The sequence below is a fragment of the Sciurus vulgaris genome (genome assembly GCF_902686455.1).
Source record: "Sciurus vulgaris genome assembly, chromosome: 3".
Taxonomy (NCBI): domain Eukaryota; kingdom Metazoa; phylum Chordata; class Mammalia; order Rodentia; family Sciuridae; genus Sciurus; species Sciurus vulgaris.
This window is the reverse complement of record NC_136463.1, coordinates 141,910,570-141,933,048: the sequence shown is the minus strand read 5'-3', so window position 1 is coordinate 141,933,048 and position 22,479 is coordinate 141,910,570. Positions and strand designations below refer to the sequence as shown.

The 22,479-nt window shown below is 32.7% G+C and overlaps 1 protein-coding gene across 1 annotated transcript in view; it reads right to left on the bottom strand.

Moving 5' to 3' along the window:
- Positions 1-15,703: 15,703 nt before the first annotated feature.
- LOC306655767 (PTB domain-containing engulfment adapter protein 1-like) overlaps positions 15,704-22,479 on the bottom strand; it is a gene marked incomplete at its 5' end in the record, with an annotated part of 56,628 nt that continues 49,852 nt past the window's right edge. The window contains one exon of the mRNA XM_079130384.1: positions 15,704-17,809. Coding sequence (XP_078986510.1) covers positions 17,738-17,809 — 72 coding nt within the window. The 3' untranslated portion in view covers positions 15,704-17,737. The remainder of the gene's footprint in view (positions 17,810-22,479) is intronic.

Below are 22,479 nucleotides of genomic sequence, written 5' to 3'. Positions count from 1 at the left end.
TACTTCCTTTAGCCAAGATAGTAAATTAAAAAAAAACAATGGGTCTTGAATTCTAGGGAAAAGAAGGGTGAGGATGGCAGTAATTAGTTGCATTCCTAAAAACTCAAAGAATGCAGACCTGATGATCACAACAATCCCACTCAATTTAGCAGTCCAGTCTTTCAAGATGGATTCTAATAGATGACAATGCCTCTTGTAAATGATATGTTTTCTGATCTGGAAAACAGATACTTTTCCAATCTACTTTCCAGAAAATTAGTCATGATAGGAAATCCTCCAAATGGCCAGAACTTTGATTAGGCACCTGATCATGTACTTTATGAGGAAAGAAAACTGACATCTAGGAATAATATTTCCAGATGAAAAGAAAGTGGTGACTTTGTTCATTGTCCACCTAGAAAAATATTGGAAAATTAATGCCAAGGAGATGTAAGTTGAAGTCATGTGCATGGTATTCTGGGATACAGCATGAAATGCAAAGATTTTTGTATTACATACTAAAAACCACCATGGAGTATCCACATAGAAGTAGCCAGAAGCAATCAAGAAGACAGAATGACTTGGCCAGTTGATAACCATCAACTTCTATTTTGAGCACAGTGGGTACAAGAACAAATTAATAAAAAGAGGATGTGCCCTGGTCCAGAATTCTTGGCCTCTACTTTCTAAGGCTTTTTAGCTACGATCACTGGCAATGTCCAATAAGCAAACAGAAAACATCCCACATTTCTTGAATAGTTGCCATTCTCTGAGAAAGAAAAATTAGTATTTGATAGTAAATTGATTATATTGGACCACTTCTACCCTAGAAAGTATAATACATCATCACTGAAATCAACATACATTCTGGTTATGGTTTTAACTTCCCTGCTGATGAGATCTGAGGGTTTAAAAAGATTGCGCGCGCGCGTGTGTGTGTGTGTGTGTGTGTGTGTGTGTGTGCACGTGTGCACTTGTGTAGGCACATATATAATATAATATAAATATATATTTATTTTTGACAAGGAATTCCTGAAAAACATCACATCTGACCAAGGAACCTACTCTGTAGTATAGAAAGAATGGTAGTGGGAATATACCCATGGGCCCATGGGGCAAATCACATATTGTCCAGTGCCAAAACTGCACTTCTAATAGCATGATGGCCTTTTGACACTGCAGCAAATGTATCAATTTGGAGAAGATTTCCTGTGATCATGAAGAGCCACCCTCCAGGATGCATCATATACTCTCAATTGATTACCATTATCAAGGATATGTCACTGATAAGTAGAATGTATTATACCAAAAGGTAAGTGTGATCTTACTATAACTTTCAGTAACCCATCTGGAGAATTTGCTTTTCCACTTCCTGCAGTTACTGGCTCCATGGTTTCGGAAGTTTTTTTTCTCAGTGCTTTCACCAAGAAAAAAGCAAAAATTCCAGTGAGCTTTAAGCTATCAATTCTATAACTTTCTTTAGTCTCCAAGAGATCTTATACAAGTAAAGAAACACTACCCTTGAGAAATAATTGCTCCTGATCCTTAGGTGGAAGTAGGGTTGCCATTACATAACGGGTGTGGTTGATCCAAGTATTGCCTGGTAAGTTTTTTGCTCAATTTAGATGGTAAATAAGCAAATGTAGCAATTATATCCTAAAGAGAACATGGAGCCCATACTATCAGTTCCCTCATTGATAGAGGTCTTGATCGCCCTACTAGGATAAGCATGTAGAATAGAACTGATACCATCTAAGATACGAATTTATAATGGATAGTTGCAGAAGAAAATGGTGGATGTCATTTGCTTCCCAAATACCAGCTGCAGAGATGGGAACTCTACATTTCTCCCCTAATTTTTATTCTGATAATATCTTCAGGTAAAAAAGAACCAACCAGAATCATAAAGGATTTTTTTTTTTTTTTCCAAATGGAATAAACGTTTTAGGTACCACATACCCCCATAAGGATATTTCCAAGGCACTCATGCTCCCAGTTGACAGAACTATTGCTTTCTATGGACTCATAATTTAGTTCTTCTCTTAGAATATTTTTAGGTGGAAGGAAACTTCCTCACCCAAAGTAGCTACCATTCTCCAGAAGCAAAATGCTTATGAGGACTAATTCATGAATGAGTACAGAGAACAAGCCTCCTTCTTTCAATGTGGAAATCTCTGGGGGGCCTTCCAACTGCACAGCTCCTTTTTGGAAGGCATTCCTGCATCCTGGCCCAGCAATATTTTCCGCACAGCTCTTTTCTCTCACTCCTACGTAAGGGTCATCACTAGGAGTAATCTCCTGTGAGTCACCTGCATGTAAATAACCATCCGAGTCTGTTCCCTAGGAATCCATCCTATCACATTATTACCTCTTGATGAATGTAGCATTTATTTAAAACATTGAGCAGAATTTCACGGATGCCAACCTGCCTCTCACCACTCAGAGCACCACTTTGCAAAGGCCTTCCCCTAGGTTCTGATTCTTGGGGTTGCCCTAGGGCCTTGTGCCCATGTTTTCTTCCTCACACTGTGGAGTAGTGGAGTCATTCCCTTCTGGGTTGACCCACACGTATACACCACTGTTCTGCTTGGCTTTTTCCCCCCCAGATGGAAATACTCATGAAATTCCTGTTAACTTATAACTTCAATGCCCACAACTTAGCAGCCTTCCCTTATTCATCTTCTTTTTTCTCTCTCTGGTGAAACCCAGTTTAGGATTGCATATTTCATATCATCCGTTCTGGGTAATCTATCCTTCAATAATTTTCGAGCATTCCTTTTTTATCCAACCTTCCAGCTAAAAGGACCTCTGTTCAGTTCCTAACTTCTGCATGGAAAGCAGCTCAGTATTTTCAACCCTAGGAATATCTCAAACATACATTTTAGAAAATCAAGTAAGACAAGTAAGAATTTAAATTGTGCCTTTATTAGTGAGGTCTCACACTGACTGACTTTAAAATGCTTCAGTTATCTCAATTAAAATGGGTCAAATATTTTTCGGGGCCAATCCTCAGACCATAATTTTGGAGATAAGACAGTCATACAACTAAGAAAAAATGGTGAGCAGAAAGGTGAGGTAGGACTGTAAATCAGGTAAGAGTTCATAAACAAATTGTGTGCTATTAATAACCATCTATTTTTAGCAACTCTGTACTGTACACTGTTAGTAATGCAAAAATGCATACTTTGTAGTTGCCATTAGTAAGCAGTTTACTAATTAGCTGGAAAAGCAGACAGCATCACATAAAATAACAATAAATGTAAGATACCAATCATGCCTTAGTGGAATAGAAGAAGATCAAGAATGTGAGAGAAAATATTCACACAGTATCGTTTGAGAATGGATTTATATTTGTAAAAAGGGAACACTGGAAGAGTTGAGAATCATACAAGTCAAATGCTCAGATGTACAAGCGGAAAAAGGTAAGAAAAGTACATTGAAGCAGAATGTAACTGTTTTCTGCCCAGTGTCTATCATGCTGAAAGAAGCAAAATTGGACAGTCAGCAGCCACGTACAGTTCAATCCACATCTCGGTTGCCTGAGTACTCATATTTTTAAAGATTTTTTTTGCCAAGTTTGGTTTTGGTTTAAATTCTTCCTTGAGATAAATTTCAAACCAAAGAAAAAGTGCAGAATGTTTGGCTTACCAGTAAGTAACCTGGATTATAGTTTGTGGGAGTCTTGCTTCTCTAGCCATGCTCAGCCCAGAGGCTTCTGGCAGACGCAGGCCATTTCAAAATCCATGCTAAGGGCTGCCCTGGCAGGGGAAAGCCCTGCCCTGGACCAGCATCCTATTTCCAGTTTTGTTGTTCTTGTTAGGATTTATTTAGTTTTGGACATTCAATTCTAAAAACACTGAATCTTAATTTCATTAAAGATATTATATAGAGCAAAATTTTAGGCAGCTAATAATTTGATTATTTTATGGGAGAGAGAATATAAAATTACTCTGAAAAATACATCAATCAATATTTAATTGTTATTCAGTCATTTGATGCTATATAAAACACAGAAATACAAGGTTCAGTCTTTTGATATTAATTTTCTTAATGCTTTAATATTATTGCCTAAAATTTAGTTGAGCTACTGAGAATGATTGCTATAACAATACCTCCAAATCCATCTCTTACATGTAGTAGCTACCATTTAGTAAGTACTATCGAACTTCAGATGCTTTACATATTCATTTTCATTTTATGCTTTAAATCCATGACTAAATACCACTCATATTTTATAGGTAAGACAGGGTTAAAAACATTAGGTCATTTTCTATGGTCACAATGGTAGTGAGGATCATTATAAGGATGATGGAAATCTCACTGCTTGTCAAATTCTTTGGCTCCCTGTTGAACTAAGTGTCGCATTCCTGTTGAACTCGAGTAGGCATGTCTTACTTGGTTAATGAAATCACATCTTGCCTTCGAAGCAGAAGTGACGTGGGGTGCTACCAAGCAGAAGTGTGAAGTCAGCAACTGTTTTGATGTGACTCTTCTTTACTACAAGACCAATAATGCCCAGTTAACATAGGTTAACCTGGTGCACAGTTTGCTGCAAGCAGAAAAGCAGCAATCCCTCATAGACACGCAGTGTGAGAAAGCTTCTCATAGCTCCTTGTACTTGGGGGTTATCCATTGACAGCAAATCATTGAGTAGAATGATTAGTTCAATAGAAACAACAGGTAGAATCACTCTGATTTAAGAGGCTTTTCCATAACCCTTAATTCCTCTTGAGTTGTTCATGTATAAAATTTTAATATCCCAAACTTGGTTAAAATCCCCTGGAAGGTTGATAGATTGTGTTAAGTTTATATTTTTATATTGCTCTCTACTCAAAATATTTATGTGACATCTGTGAATGAATGATATTACATTCATTTAGTTCCAGTATTTTTATTTTTTTTTCAATTTAAATTCATGACAACACATGTAAATGTCTTTCCCTTTATAACAACTCAGGCATATTAAGTAGAACTATTTTTTTCATTGCCCAAGGTTCTTATTTTTCTGAAAGACATTGAATAACTCTTGAATAGAAATAAACAGGAATTTGGGGAGAGTATAGGAAATTATTTTGTAACATTTTGCAACTTAAAAAAATCTAATATTTCTATTGAGGTTCTGTATAATTAACATCTACTGAAGTCAGGCTTAATTATTATCACCTCTATGTTTATGAGTTCTCTTATGTTTTTTAGACTGCACAGACCTTTCTTCTTTGGTTATTCTAGAGAAAAAAAATAAGCATTTCTCAGTTCATTTTATTCTTTTATCTACATTGGGTGTTTGATATTTTGAATATTCTATTAATTTTAAAAAGTAAGCCAGCAAGCGATTAGTTACTTTATCTCTCAAGTACCTGGTACTTGTTTATTGTGGAACAGTTTTTAGATTTACAGAAAAATATAGGTCAGCCTGGAAAACGTAAGGAGATATGGTCTCAGAATAAAAAAAAAAAAATTAAAAAGGGCTGGAAATGTAGCTCAAAGGTAGAGTGTCACTGGTCCAAGCTCCTGTACCACAAATAAATGAATGAATGTATCAGAGTTCCCATGTCTCACACATATTTCCCTATTTTAATATCTTACATTGTATAGTGCATTTGTTATAATTGGTAAACATTGATGCATTGTTAATGAACCATCATATATTGTTAATATTCCATTATGTTTTGGCCTCATTTACTTTTTCCTGTTCCAGGATCCCATGCAGGATATAACATTACATGTAGTGATCACTGTCTCCTTAGGCTTCCCTAGGCTGTGGAGGTTTTTCACACTGCTCTTATGTTGATGACCTTGTCCATTTTCAGTAGGAGTGGTCAGCTCATTTGTAGCATATTCCTCTTTCTGTTTGACAATTTTGATTTTTTTTATCATTAGATGGGGCTTATGGGTTTTGGGTGGAAGTTCTCAAAGGTAAATGCCATTTTCATTACATCCTATCAACAGATTCCTAGTGCTTACCAGGCTTCCCCACTGCAGCTGTGATCATTTTTCTTCTTTCCATAGTGGACTTTCTCCACACCATGCAGCTCTTCTCCACAAGCAACCTGTACTAAGGAGTGCAGAACCATGCTTTATCTCCTTGGAGGTAAAGTATCTACATAAACTATTTGTGAACTCTGGGTGGGAGAATTGCCTTTTCTCCTTCAATCTATTCCATCACTTCCAATCAACAGAAACTCATGAATATTTACTTTTGAATTTTTATAATCCAATACTCCTTTCTTTTGTTCCACAGATTGTTCAATCTTTGGACATTTCAGCCTCTTTGAATTGATGCTTGTATCCCTTTGACACACCCCAGTCATTGTATTATTTATTTTACTTTTTTTTTTTTCTTTTTTAAAGAAATCTTTTTTTTTTTTTTTTTTTTTTTTCAAAAGCTACAAAATGCCCCAAGCTCATCTCATGTATTTCCTTCCCAAGATGTAGAACCAACTTATTTTTTTCCAGGAAGATCCCTGGTTCCTATTATTGAAGAATGGTATTGGAAATCAAGATTTGGGTTAACTGATGTGCACATTTCTAGTGAAATGTCATTGCTTTTAGATCCTCTCAGCTGACAGAGCAAGGAATGTATGTGTGTACACTGAGCATTAGAGATGTATTTCCATAAATGTTCTCCATATGACCAATCATATCTATATTAAACTAGTCCTACTCAGGTCTCCAAGTCAAATCCACTTCCACATGCCTCACTCTAGCCTTCTCCCCTTGCTTACCTGTAACCATCTTCTCCCACAGGAAGAAATTGGCCACCATCATCTGCCACAGAGACTCCTTAATTGTTTAATTTTAAAAGTATAAAGCTCATGTGTAATTCCTTTTGTTTTTATTTTTGAAGATTCCACTCAAATCTAAGTATTTTTTAGGTCATTGCATTTATTAGCACCCCTTTCAGTGAGTTTATTTCAAACATTTGTAATACAGTGAAATTAGTAGTATTCTGCATTTCACCTTGGCATCTCCAATATATCTTGAGTGATTTGGTTTAAACTTGCATTCATTAATGTTCATTTTTGTGTTGTAAAGTTCTAAGGGTTTTGACAAATGCACGGTATAGTGTATTATACAGAAAAGTTTCACTGCTATTAAAATACTTTTTCCTGAACACTAGGTAAACACTGATCTTTTTACCTTAGCAATATTTCTGTCTTTTCCATAATGCCATTATTAGAGTCATGCTCTACGTAACGTTTTCAAACTAGCTACTTTAACATAGCAATACGTGTTTAATGTTCATCTGTATCTCTTCCTGGCTCGATGGCTGATTTTTTTTTCCCTGAATAATATTGTTCTGGAAGTACTTTCACTGATGTAGCATGGTTTGTTTATATATTTACCTACTGGAAGACACCTTGTTTGCTGCCAATTTGGAACAATTATGAACAAAATTGCCATAAACATTCAGTATAGTGTAGATACAGGTTTACAACTGATCTGGCTACATATCAAGGGTATGATTGGTGAATTAAATGATAAGAGCATATGTAGTTTTGTAAGAAATTTCCAAACTGTTTCCCCTGTTTGCTGTACCACTTCACATTCCCATTGCAGAGACTGGGAATTCCTGTTGCTTCATATTCTCACTGGCAATTGTCAGTATTTTGAATTTTATCCAACTTGAAAGTACTAGTTGAAAATGACATCATCAAGGACAATCACAGTCCCAACGTATTATAATATGTTTCTTCTGATAATCATTAGTCTTCCAAATCATTAGTCCTTCAAGCTGCTTCAAAGTCTATTTCAGAATTTTAACCTTAGCTACCATGGTAAACATGGCACACCATTAACAACTTATCACTGCACTTGCATATAATTTTATAAAAAAAAAAAAAAACTAGTACCAAAATTACAAGTTGAAATTAAAGGAATATATGCTAATGTTCAGTATTCAAAAATAATTTAAAATGGAATAGAATATAACCCACCTTCTATCATATGACTAACACAATTCACATCCTACTTAAAATCCCAATAGAGAAAAATTTCTTTGAATTAAATTAAACTTAATAATAGAAGTTCCATTTATTTTATAGTTACAGAACACTTATACTCATTAAATCATCATTAATATTCACAAGATTTTGATCTTGATTTTAAAAATCTTAAATACTTTCCCCATTTTTTTTTGTCTACTTAAGCAAATGTTACCTTCTATTTCTTAGTTCAAGCATTCTTAACATTATCTGATTTCTTAGTTTCCATCAAAGAAAATTATTTTAGATTATCTAAAAATGGAGTGAGCTGTAATGGAAACACTTGAAAGCATATCTTAATTATTTATTTCAATAAGAAAACATCTATGTCTTCTGGATTTTAAGGCATTCATATGAAAATACAATAGTTCATATTGTACTTCTATGTAGGCATAAAGGGTTGATATATATATATATATATATATGTAGATAATCAAAAATTTCTGTTAAATAATGCACCCCATTTTATATACACTGGGAAAAAACATAAGTTTGAGTTGTTGATAGTAAATTATCCCTGTCACCTCTAATCCTGGATCTGCTGGAGTATCACTATAAATGTTAAATAGAAATTTAAATATCACACTTTTCTATATGCACAATTGTCTTGGACATAGTTCATATTAATACAACTATTATGAAGTATCAAAATAAAAGTCAATAATAACTTATGAACACATCTGGGCAAGTATAAGATAAAATGAGAAAAAATTCTGTATTGTTACTTATACATGTGGACATATATTGTATACAAAAAAAAAAATACTTTCATATATTTTGTGAGAAAAATTCACTTAGGCAGAAGAGGAATTCCTTGATGAACTTCCTGGCTCACTGAATGAATACCTGATGGTGATTGAAGCTATCTTTGAGACCCTATATCTAAGAAAAATAAAATCATTATGAAATTCTGTTCAAGTTATCTTCTTTAAAACCACATTTCTGTAGTTTGATAATAACCATTTCATATTATGCTGATCTGCAATTTTTAAAGCCATATTTTTAACCCAAGTAGTTGGCACAATTTCTGAAGCAATGGCTTTATTCTGGGAAATCTTGCCGCCATGATTAGTGGTTTGACTACAGTATTTCCAACTCACTGCAGTAAGTTCCCACTGATGTGCTTGTGGTTTCACGTATACCAAAGACTATTCTATGATGAGTGCTGAAGGGAAAGCACTGTTCGTAATGGTCTTTCTGGCCTCACAGATACATCATAATCTCTAGCAGTAATCTTGAAATTTTGGCAGTCATAAACAAACATTATTCTTGCCAATATATATTCATGTTTATAACATTTTCCTTTGATAATTTTACCTTTAGGAATTTAAATTTTAAAAACGTGTGTCTAAATGTTTCCAAAATGAATATCCAAAGCTATTTGGATATTTGGTTTAGACCAAATTCAGAATCACATTTCTAGACTCCTCAGTTGTGTACACCTTTCTCTGCTTCTCTCTCTCTCTGTTTCCTTTTCGGTGAGAGAATAAGTATGTATGTATGTGTATGTGTGGGAATGTGGTCAGGGTGTAGATATTTCAATTGTCCCATCAGAATATGTATATTGAGGCACATATTGTTAGTGAAAGACAATAACTTGCTTTTTATTCCACTCCATACCCACTCAGGAGAACAGACTTCAGCTGGTACAAAAGGGCCTCATCAGAGAAGTCTTTTAACATAAAGCATCTGTCTCAAGTATTAAAATGAGACTTCAGTTTTCCTCATAAATACCATCACAGCTGACCTTTTGAAACAGAGCTAAAGTTTCTTTCTGCTTTAAAATGTTCATTCTCATGAAGAACAATAATGAATTAATGCATTTATCTTAACCAAGTTTGGCCTTTCTTGAAAGCAAGCACATTCCAAAATAACTCTCTCCATTCCTTTAAACATCCAAGAAATGAATTCACTATTACAATTTTCCTGATAATTACTAAAGAAAAATATTTCTGGTGTTAGATTCAAGTTAATATTAAATATTATGAGAGATGAAATGCTATTGAACAGATTTTAACATATAGAAACCAAGATGGCAAAACATCTTCCTTCTGTTGTTCCACTTATTTTATTTTGTTTCTAGTTAGACAACTTTCATGCATTGCTCTTCTGACATTAGTCCAATTTTCCTTTGGCCTTCTAATTTTAGTTGGGGAACAGTGCGGGAAACAATCTGGTTTTGATGGAATCCCAAATTTTTGTGAGTGTATGTGTGTTCTAAATAAATTCAACTAGGTCATATGACTCATGTGCTTTCCATGGTCTCACTGGTTTTATTTTCTGTGTAGAAACTAATTAATCTAATTTGACTAGATAGACGTTCTTGATTGCCTCTTAAAAAATGAACGATTTGCTCACAGGGATGTATTTTAGGTTTCTTTGTTTTAAAAAATATTTTTAAAGATTAGTTGAAATTTGACCGATTTGTGCAGCAGAAACAAATGCTTGAGCCCCTTGTGGTTTAGAAGGCCAGCTGTTTTCTCGAGCTTCGGCTCTGTGATGAAGCTTAAGGAGGGGATGCAGAATGATGAGAAACGCACAGGGCAGTGCTGCCTTTGGAAGATTTAACAAGCATCCTGGGGATTTTAATGTTCTCTGCATTTTCATTCCTTTATAGTAAAACAAACATGAAAAATGTTGCCAAAAAATCTACTCAAGGAAGTATAGTTCAACATGTCAAAGGCAAATTTTATTTGACTCCATTTCAAGAAAGTATTCTAACATTCACATTCACACATATGAAGCTTCATTATAAAACCAAAGCACATAAAGGTGAGTTCCTATCAAATCCAGATATAGGATAAATATTCTACAAGTCTGCATATTTCTGTGTATGTGAGCTATTTATGATTACCTGTGTGTTGACCTCTTGGGATAGAATCATCTTACTTGTTCTAGCATTTTATTTGCTGGAACTCTCAAGCTTTAGCCTTCCTTGGAAATTCCTGTGTGACACATGTCATTCATAGAGAAGTTACCTGAAAATGTGTCTGGCCATTGATACTTTTGGAGAGAAACAACAGCTCTATTCTGGTGTAAAGATATTCTGGAGTCTGTCTGCAAATGTGTCACTAGGAGCATGAAAAATTGAAAAAGGAGAGAATCTGAATCATATTTTTGCTTCGTCCCATACTTTTATGAAAGGACAGAATTCTATACAAGTGCATGAAAATAAAATGATTCAAAGATAGTGACAGTTTTGGGATCCCTCCTACCCTCTTTCATGGGACCATTATCACCTCTGAGTCCCTGCCAGGTGCTCTTTTTAGCTAGAAGTCATTGATTCATTATTTATCTGCACTAGCATGTAAATAAAATGTGAAATGCATAGTTCCTCTTACAATTTTTTCTTAATCTTAGATTTATCTTGGGAAATTTCTTCTTTTCTACAGCAAAATAGCTAATATTTATGAATATCAGGAGCCAGGATCCCATTATATCACTTTCCTAAAGTCAAAAATATCAGACTAAAATTGTAAGCATAATCACACCAGGGCATAGAGATTCACATTTTAGTTCAATGACTTCCTGTAATAGGCTAAGAAGCCATTCTAAAGCAAAGGTAATTGATATGAGTAATCTTAAAAAAAGAAAACTACTTAAAATTTCAGATAAGGTACGGTGTGGAAATTTTAAAAGTGGAGTGATTCCAAGGATCAAATATTTATTTTTCTAATTGCTGCTGGTGGCAGGAAGTTATGAAACACCAGTCAGTTTATTTTCATGTATTTTTCTTTTAAATTCTTTTAATCTAGGAAGGTAGAAAATGGCAAGCTTTATCAGAAAACTAGAGGAAATAAAGAGGAATCACTGAAGGTGATAACTCCTACACCTTCAGGAAAAAGCCTGTCATATAATTGTATCATTGTTATTACTCCCTGTCCCACAAATGTTCGAATTTGTCTGGAAAATGAACAGGTCAAATATCTATGCGCAGTCACTTTGTGAAGTGTGGGTAAGTTGATAGCTGTGACGATTTATGACTTTCCCCTCGTTACCTGTCCTCTTCCATCCCTGGGGCTGTCTACAGTCTAGCACAACTTAAGTTAATTGAATTTCTACTAGAGCAGCTACTAAAAACAAATAAGTAAAGAACTGAATAATTAAGCAGATGTGTGTTAGAGGGACAGAAACAGAGAGAGAGAGATGAGAGTTTGGCAAAAGTTTTCAAAAGTTTTCTGTAGGTTTTGATGATAATTATCTATTAAATTATATAATGATACTGACAGCAAATAACTGATTTTTAAAGTATATAAGAAATATAATGGGGTTGGGGTTGTAGCTCAGTGGCAGAGGGTTTGCCTAATGTGAGGCACTGGGCTCAATCCTCAGCATCACATAAAACTAAATAAGCAAAACAAAGGTATTGTGTCCGTCTACAACTAAAAAGTTTTTAAAAAAAGTATAATAAAGACAAAACATTAGAAAATAATAACCACTTAAAATGGGTCCTCATTATTTTTTTTCCAAGTATATGAAGCCATAAAATTCTTCTGCTTTTTTTCCTTTCAAATTACAGCCAAGAAACAAATATCTATCTTTGCTTTCTTTGCAGGAAAGAACCAGTCTGGATTATTTCCAGGCCAACCAGACAGCTATTTCTATTGGAAGGAGTGACCTCTGGAACAGACTAGAACATAGCAGGCTGACCAGACAGAGGGGAGGAGTAGGCAACTGGAAAGGACCCCAATATGTTCTTGTGAAACCTCATTTGAAGATGACAATGAAAAGTTAAGGAAAGATAAGTGAACTTAAAAATATTTAAAGCCAATGAAAAATATGTGCCCACAAAATGGAATTCAAGTGAAGTTACAATTTAAATTTCTAACTATCATTCTTTAATGCACATGCTCAACAAATAAAACTTTCTACCCCCTTGAATGTAGGGAATGTTCCTTAATTATACAAAATTCATCTATGAAGCTCAATAATCATTCTTTTGTTTTCCTACCTCAATTGGGCCAGATTTCCTTAGCCTATGATTCTATGGTTGCTGTAAGATGCTTTTAGACAATTATCAAGAGCTTTATTTAGTAAATTATTGTTGTTGTGAATGTTAACATAATAGTAAAGATTTCATTTACTTGCAGAGCACAAAGTGGTTATCTTCTCCCAATATTTATTTAGAAGACATGTTGTTCTTTTCTTTCTAAAGACAGCACAAGAAATTTGAGTTCACATCATAAGCAGGAAGAATGCTGAAGAATGATTTAACCTTTTACTGAATGCTTATGGATAAAAAGTGTTGTGTTTGGCACCAAAGAGGATACAAGAAAGTCAAAGCAATCCTTCTTTCAAAATACTAGAACAGAAAAGATCTGAAGAATATTTTTTTAAAAATATGAAATTGGATGTCTCCAGGATAATATTTTAATGATTTTTGAAAAAATATTAATAATGATAAGTTGATTAGGTCCAAGGTACCAAGAAAATGATATGGGATTTCAGAATATTCTTTAATAGAGAACTTAGATAAGAATAGCTTCTCCAGAAGAATCAAGGTGATAACTCCTACGCCTTCAAGCCAAGTCTACTTTCATGAAAACAACATTTAAAAGTCATAAAGCATGTTCTAAAGTATCTATAGAGTTGCCTGCAAATGGGAGAGTTTAGTTCAATGAATTTTCAATATTCATCTCAATAAATGCCAAAATATAAGTAAGAATTCAATGAGGTAGATTTTTGCAAAGTATGTTACAGTTATGCTGATAGTTTTCATTAACACAAAACACAATTTGGTGATAAAGAAATAAGGATTTCAACTATCAAGTTACCATGTGATGTAAGAAAAATGAGAAGCCCTTAAACTCAATGCCTTCGTAAGTATGCCATCTTTTGTGTATTATTTCACTATGGTTTAAGAAATAGGGTTGCTTAAAATCTGTGAAGTAGAGTGGAAAATTAACCTAGAGAAAGGAAATGAATTCTACTATTCAAGTAATATCCATATTTCATAAAAATTCATTTGAAAGCAAAGAAATAGAAGACCACAAATGATTTTAGAGGTGGAGTAAAGGGATCCCACTTTGGATGAATTCAACAGGAAAAATGATTTTCTGGGAAAAAATTCCATAATTGGTCACCTTCAATCTTATGTAAACAACGTATGATCAGAACATGAGATAAGTGTATAAGAATTAAGGAGTGGGTCAGGTTTTTGAGAAGGGCACTGGAGAGAGAAGTTCTTGAAAAATTTGAAGTTATCTAGAAAGGCGGAGATACTTACTGTATGAGACACATGGGGCTGAGGAGAACACCAGTCATGCCCATATCAACAATTTGCTAGCTGCTTATGAGGATCCAGTTTAGGTGGAGTCTGAGATTTAGTTGTGAAAAGTGAGTCCAAGATTCAACAAGTAATTTAACAGAGGCTGAAACCCAAAATCCTGAGTAAATATTGAATTTGGAACTATAGATGGAAACACTGAAATAGAAAAAATATTAACAGCCAGTTTTTTTCATGGTTATGGTAACATCAAAAAGAATAAAATATATCAGTATTTAGAAATGCAACATCTTAAAATCTATCAGAAATTCTATTTGAAAATGAATTCACTAAAAAAAAAAAATCACTAAAAAAACAAACAAACAAACAAAAAAAAAACTTCAAATCTAAAACCCAAGAAACAAGATTAAAGGAAGAAAATTATTACCATTATCCTTTCCTGATAAACCTCACACTGGATATCTGACACAATAGATACTAATAAATGAAAAGTATCTGAATTTAAACACGGTTAAATACCAATGTTTCCAGGGAAGTTTTTTCACATGGTTATTAATACATACTAGTTTTCATTTAGTAGTTCTTATATTTTTCCTTTATGACAATAAAATAACTGAAATCTGGGAGCCTATCCATTTAACAGTATCTATTAGCATATTTACTGTCTGTTTTCTTACCCATGTAATACATGTTATTCACATTAATTGAGTAATAAATGAATTTTACTGTATAAATTGGGGAATTGTTCAGTGTACAAGGCAGTAGACATGAGACCTGTGTGGCTCTAAGATGACTGACACCATGCTTTGGATAGGCTCAAAACTTCTTCATTGTTGCACAATTAGTCACAACCAAGTTCTATCATCAAGTCCACATTTTGAGACTGTGAGCTAAGACACTTTCTGTCTTATTAGTTTAGAAAGCCCCCAACAATGAAAAGAGATTATTTACATAATATAGTTATTGCACCAGATGCTTCTGGTGAAAGAAACAAAATCATGACCTCTCTCATCAGCAGGATCAAGCCCATGTTTTCACAACTGAATGATATTTTCTCAAAAAGCTAAAGTGTGTGTGGGCTGTAGGAAATAAAGCTAAAAGTGAAGAGTTTGCCTTTCTTTCTTTCTTTCTTTCTTTCTCTTTCTTTCTTTCCCTCCCTCCCTCCCTCCCTCCCTTCCTTCCTTCCTTCCTTCCATTCTTTCTTCTTTTCTTCCTTTCTTTCTTTTCCTTCCTTCCTTCCTTCCTTCCTTCCTTCTTTCCTTCCTTCCTTCCTTCCTTCCTTCCTTCCTTCCTTCCTTCCTTCCTTCCTTCCTTCCTTCCTTCCTTCCTTCTTCCTTCCTTCCTTCCTTCCTTCCTTCCTTCCTTCCTTCCTTCCTTCCTTCCTTCCTTCCATTCTTTCTTCTTTTCTTCCTTTCTTTCTTTCTTTTCCTTCCTTCCTTCCTTCCTTCCTTCCTTCCTTCCTTCTTTCCTTCCTTCCTTCCTTCCTTCCTTCCTTCCTTCCTTCCTTCCTTCCTTCCTTCCATTCTTTCTTCCATTCAATCTTTCTTTTTCCTTTCCTCCTTTCTCCTTCCTTTTTCCATCTTTCTCTCTCCCCTCCCTTCTTTTCTTTCTTCAGCTTCAATTTATAATCAAGCAAATTTAGTTTCAGATTATTTCTAGAGATTACTTAATGAGTAAATGATACAATTTAATTTATTTAAAAACATTTATTCTCAGCAAAATCAAACATATCATTGAGTTTACATAGAAATACAATTTTCAATCATATCTTCATAAAAATGCACTGGTGAAATAGATGTTCATAATTAATGACCAGTTATGCACTATTTAATCATGCCAGTAGCAGAACTGATTACCATTAAAAATTGGTAAAGTAACATTTTAAATGTGCAAATATCCTTAGTACTCTATTGTGTTACCATTGATAATAAATGGTCACTAATATATATACCTATTACATAAAGCTTTTTAAAGTACAATAAAAATACAAATTCTATCTGTTAAAAAAAGCCATTTATGTGGCTTCTAAACATCCTCATTATATAAATCCCAAAATACTATATGACAAACAAAATTATAAAGACTCTTCATTATGAAATATATACTACCTCTAATTAACATATGACTTAGCAAATAATAACACAAACAAGAAAGTTTGTATATGCCATAAGACATAATGGAGATACATATATTGCATAAGCATATTTGATTTATTTTCCTAGTGAAACTATACCTTTAACAATTAAAGAAATTTCCATGAATAAAGGAACCAATTCATGTATTCATTTATTTTTGGGAGCTATCCCAAACTAAGTCTATATTTTCATTAATTTAGTTTTCTTATAATGTGATAAAGATAAGCCACATTAGAAATTTCGATGATAGATTTTTGCTGCATTGTTATTATTAGTCTGTTACATAATGGACAAAGATATAGGAAACAAGTGTTATATATCAGGGTTCCTCAGAGCATCAAGAATGAGGTGCCAGAAAATTTTATATTGTTTATGTTCAAAAGGAAGCCGAATAGTTACTTAATTTTGATGAACAATGAGATCTTGATTCAATAAAACAAAAATTATATTGGTTAAATATATTGATAATTTATATAGATAGCTGTCATAAATTTTAAAGTATCAGAATGAATGGGGTATCAGAAAATAAACTTTAGTGAGAAAAAATATCTCTATCAAAGGAGAACATGACAATAGTCCTTATTTAGTGAGGAGAAATATAATTGGCGAAGTGAGCATGGATAATAGCCATTACATCGCATCTATGGAGAGCAAACATTCAAAATATTTCACCTGATGTTCAGATGTCACAGTAACATAACTTAACACATTAGAAATGAAATGTTAAGATTTTGTAATTTTTTATTTTTTCCACATTTATGAAACAAATTTAACATTTTTAATATAAATGATAATAATTAATACTATTACCTTGTATTTACTAATATTGGAAGTACATTTGATTTAATTGTCATTGGAATTTCTATCCTTTTATCAGCTAAAATTTTGTGAGCTGGTAGCATATTATGCAAAGTTCAGATTTTCTCAACAATGTGAACATTTTATACATAAAATGGCATTTATCAAATGAATGGAAACATGCTTATTGGTTTGAAAATAGGACATGTCTAGTTTGTCATTTGTGTATTTCTTCTGAATTTTAAAAGGTTTCATTAAGGTATGGCTTTTTGGACATCAATAATAAGTTAACAGCCTGGAGAATGAATACAATTTTCAAGGTGCTAATTATTTAGAACTTAGACAAGGCAGATATTTGAATAATCTCTTTTGATTATAAATTCATCTACAACAGAATCAAAAATGAACTTTGAAGTATGCTATTCATAATACTAAGTGGTTTTAAAATAAAAATTACAGATCAACAGTGCATGTGAAGAAATTTCACTGCAATAACTTTCAAAACATTAAGATATTAAAATATATTGGCACATGTATAATATCTTTCAAAGTAATAATGAATGATATATATGTATACAAACAAATTTAACATGGACGGACTCTTGTTCTTGACATCAGCACCTACTGTCTAATGGGTCGAGACAAAATACAGTGCCTTCAAGAGTTAGTCCCATTTTGAACCCCTCCTGTAAGACAGAATAAAATCATTAAAAGAGGAAATGCCCATGGCAAAACAGAATAAAATCAGTAAGTAGAAAACACTATGAACAAAAGTTGAAATCTCTGTGCTTCAATTAACTAAGAAATAATCATATACAAAACGTTGGCTTGACAAATTTTTATAAAGATGTATATCACTAGCAGTTCTTTTGTGCTTATTAACATTTTAATGTTTTAAATATGTGAGGTTAGCATGCATGACAAACAGAAGAAAGTAACAATACATGAAATTAAGTACTTTTAAGACTTAAATGTTCCTTTTTCAGTAGACCCTATTTAGTATGTCATTCTAGTGTGGTTTAATTTCCTCTGTTGATTTTAAAGATAATTATTAATTTTAATTTAAGTATTATTGAGATAGCTATACCTCATGGTGATGAGAGGTTCAAGATAGCCTGGTAATTTTCATCATTTTATCCTGGTTACCTCTGTCAGAGCCTGAGTAAAGTACATTTTGTAAATGCAATGCTGTATGCTGGGTGCAGCAGAGCCCTGCAGACCACTGTGCCATGGAGAAACTCCCTATACAAGTCCTGCTATGGAGAAACTCCCTATATAAGTCCTGCTATGACTTTGTAGTAGACTGGCTCCTTAGACTCTTGATTCCATGAGCATGCTTTAGAAGTTAAGTTGCTCCCGATTTATTGATGTTAAGTACATAATTAGAATGAAAGTTTTGTGTTCTTTTTTCCCCCTGACATTTTTAGTTAAAGGTTTGTGGCAAAGGAATATGTTCTTCTCCACCACAAGCACTCTTCTATTTTGTGTAAGACAACTGAACTGTGGGCCATTGCTAGTCTTACCCTCTCCCACGATCTCCCTGGCCCCTAATCCGTGCGCACAGGTGTACAAAGAAATGAAAAGCACAGACTTGAACTCATCAGTGGAATTGGAGGTCACGTTATAGGTTTTCTTGTGGAACCAATTACTTTCAATTAGCATAAGTGTTTAAAAACTTTTATCTAAAATCTAATGCATTTTCATACAGAGAAGTATTTATAAGCCTGCAAGACATACTTTATTTGTAATTAATACTCTAAGAATACTTATTATATTTATAGCATAAAGCAATGCTATCACTGCATTTTCAAAACTTCTTGGTATATGGAATACAAATTATATTCAATTGGGTAAAGGTGAGATCACTGACTATAATTTTTTAAGACTTGTTATTATTAGAAAAAGAAATACTTTGCCATATTTATGCATAGTTTCCAACTACTTTAAAAAATGAACATTTTAAACTGAAAATATTGTAAGTAAATTCTACTTTTAAAACATTTTATTTAGTTATCTGAAGGGATGTGTACTGTCATCTTCTAGTATATAATGAATGATAAGTGATAAATAGATAGATATATAGATAGAAATACTACCAAGAGAGATAATTACCTTAGGGAAGGATTGATACCATATGATATTTTTAATTTTATCAGTTCATTCTGAAATTAAACTAGTATCACTTAATTTATCCTGAAATTTATCTATCAATGTTATCAATATTAAAGGCAGAATAGCAAAGTAAAATACATGTCAATCATTATTTTAATAATGAAGTGTTTGTACAGCAGAACAATATCTCCACGGTGATTTTTAAAGGATCCTTTCAAAGTTCCCTTAGATTAATATACTCATCCCAATTAGCACATACATCTTATAAGGCTCCTTGGATTTCTTTCCTCCTAAAATGAAATTTTCTGACCTTCCTTCAGAAGTTTAATTTTGTAAATCATGATCTAATTAACTTTGAATCCCTCTAAGATTTCCATATTGCCTTGAATTTTAAACCTCTGAATGAAAATGAGGTAGCAATGGGTATTATTAACTAGTATCACAGAAAGAATGATTTTAGAACTAACATTAATCATACGATTTGTATGAAATATTTTGCTCAACTGCATTTTCTACATGAAATAGAGAAAAAGAATGTCAAGGAAGGAAAACCTGTCTTATGTAACAATTGTTTACATGCTGACATATGTCCTTTGAGTATGTATTTTCCTATATATAATTTTTTAATGATTTTAATGACCGCATAAATAACTTTCTCATTTATGTAATACATTACACATATCATTTAGAATTTTCTATTTTTCTGTTTTTTTCTAACAGAACCAACTTTTTATATTAGAGATCATGACTACAGAATTTTAAATTTTACATGTATTTATTAGCTTCCAGTATTTTACAACCATGAATGCAACCAATATCATATTTTTTGTACGTGTTAAACAAACTTCTAATTATTTTCTCCTCAGAACAGACTATTTCAAAGATTGTAATACCAAATACAAATAAAATATCAATAACAAATTACCCTCCAAAGGGAAGCTGTGATTGATTTAAAGTGTTTGTTGCATCATTCTTTCATTTGTTCTAATTACCAGTAAGAAAATGAAATAGTTAACTTACTAGATCAAAATGGCATTTAAAGGTCTTTATTTATATGTTTTCTTTGATTAGACAATACATGTACATACATTACCTACATGTGGTCTTCTTTTGTGACTTCTGCTTTTTATTGTCTGCTGATTATTTAATTTCCTAATATTTTTGCCTATTTTCTAGGTATATATAATATATACATATATATATTATGTATTTATATATCCCAAAGGAATAAATTACAAAGAACTTTATAAAATTATATATGTATCTTTTTCCTTATAAATATCTATCTCTAGTTCAAAAATCTGATGAATATTCATGTATACTCTAAACATTTTAAACTGCCTAATGCTTTTGAAATTTACTTGGATATTACTATAAGTTTCAGCTGCACATTGGTATTCTCCCAAATTATTAGCGATTGACTTGACACCATTTGTGCATAATTCTTACATCTTTCATAACTTACCAGTCTTGTTTTTTAATGTATTAAATTATTATGGCTCACAAAATATACTTCTGGGCATTAATATTATCCCACTGATTGGTTTATAGGAGACATGTGCCACACAGTTTAAATTATATCAGTTCGAAATAACTGCTATAGATTTTAAATAAATATCTAATTTTCTAATTTATTAAAATGGAATATCTTATCATTTCTGCTTATATTCTTAAATGCATGAGACATTTCTGTGATTTTGAACTTAAATGAATTACTAAGAACTTAAGAATTAGTCAAAATCCTCTGTAAATGAAAGAGGAAAACAATATTTCACTAGGCTTATTAACTCAATGCAGTATTCAGAACCTGTGAACCTGTTATATACTATATTAGCCTTTTACATGATATGCGGAGATAGAAATATTAAGTAAATGTGCACATTAAATAATTAGGATAGCAAGGTTACTAACAAAAGTCATCATACACTTAAGTGAAGAAAACATTATTTTACTTTAATGTGATATTGAAAGTAAATCCTGGAGTAAAGAAACAAACAATAAAATGAACAATACAATAGTGACTAAGTCACAGAAAAACTAACCTTTAAGTGTAAGTAGTGAAAATTTGAACACAACTAATGATCTTATACATTCATATGAAATTGCTGTTTGAATATTTATTAAATGAAGCATGCAATATTAAGGTTGTAAGTTGTTGAAAATTATTATGAAAATAATATACCAACCATCGCTGGCGCTACCCACAATGAAAGCAGATGAGAATAAAAAAAGAGATTAAGAAAATATTAAAAGCAGCAAAAACAAAACAAAAGCACCACGGTTTAATGTTACTCGATTAATGCATTACTCTATCATTCTGATCTTTTAAAATCTATAGAGTTTTTCAATTTTGTGATAATCTACAAAATCTTCCTAGCTAAATAGTGTTTATGACCCTCATTACCCTAACAAGTACTGCCCCATGGGTGCCCATATCTGTTGTGCTTGCTCCTAAAAAGTCATTAGTCCCAGGTTGTGTAAGCCTGGTTGGTAAAATGATGAAAAGGAATTGATTTCCTATGAAATACATCATCCTCAATAATTAATCATACAGGTTTTGAGTAAAAATTTCATAGTATTTAAAATACATAAAAGAGGTGGGAAATTTGTGCCATCATACAGGATACTTATTGAAATAAACACAATTTGATATGGTGCTTTTAGTTTTAGCCAAATAATATCACTCACTCTGTAATATTAAGGTTTTTAATTTGAGCTTCGTTGGTGTTTCAATGTCGCTTTTATTTAATTAATCTTTTTGGATTTATAATTGTATAAGATATGTGAGGATAAGTTGTGTATAACGTTTTTGTAAATATTTAGGAAATAAAAATGTAAGTAGTATTAAAGATCTAAAATTATTTTTCAAAGAAAAGGGAATTATAAGTCATCCAACTCGAAAAATATTGTTTCAACATATTTTTGAAAACTCAAAATAAATGTTTTAAAAACTCAACTTTTAAAACAGACACGTTATTAAATCTACAACAATAAGGAAATTCACATAATACCTAGAAAATAAGACATAACTGCAGTCCAAAATGAGTGGAAGGATATTTGTATTATTTTTCCAGGAAGAGGAGTGTGTTTAGATATGTTAGTTCTGAGTTCCCCACTAACTTTTTTGGGGTGTGTGTGGGGGAGATGGGGAAGCATAGAGAATGATGGAGTAACTCAGGACTAATTAAAAGAAATACCCACTTCACATTGCCTTAGTGTCTTCACTGTCTCTTCTCATGCATCT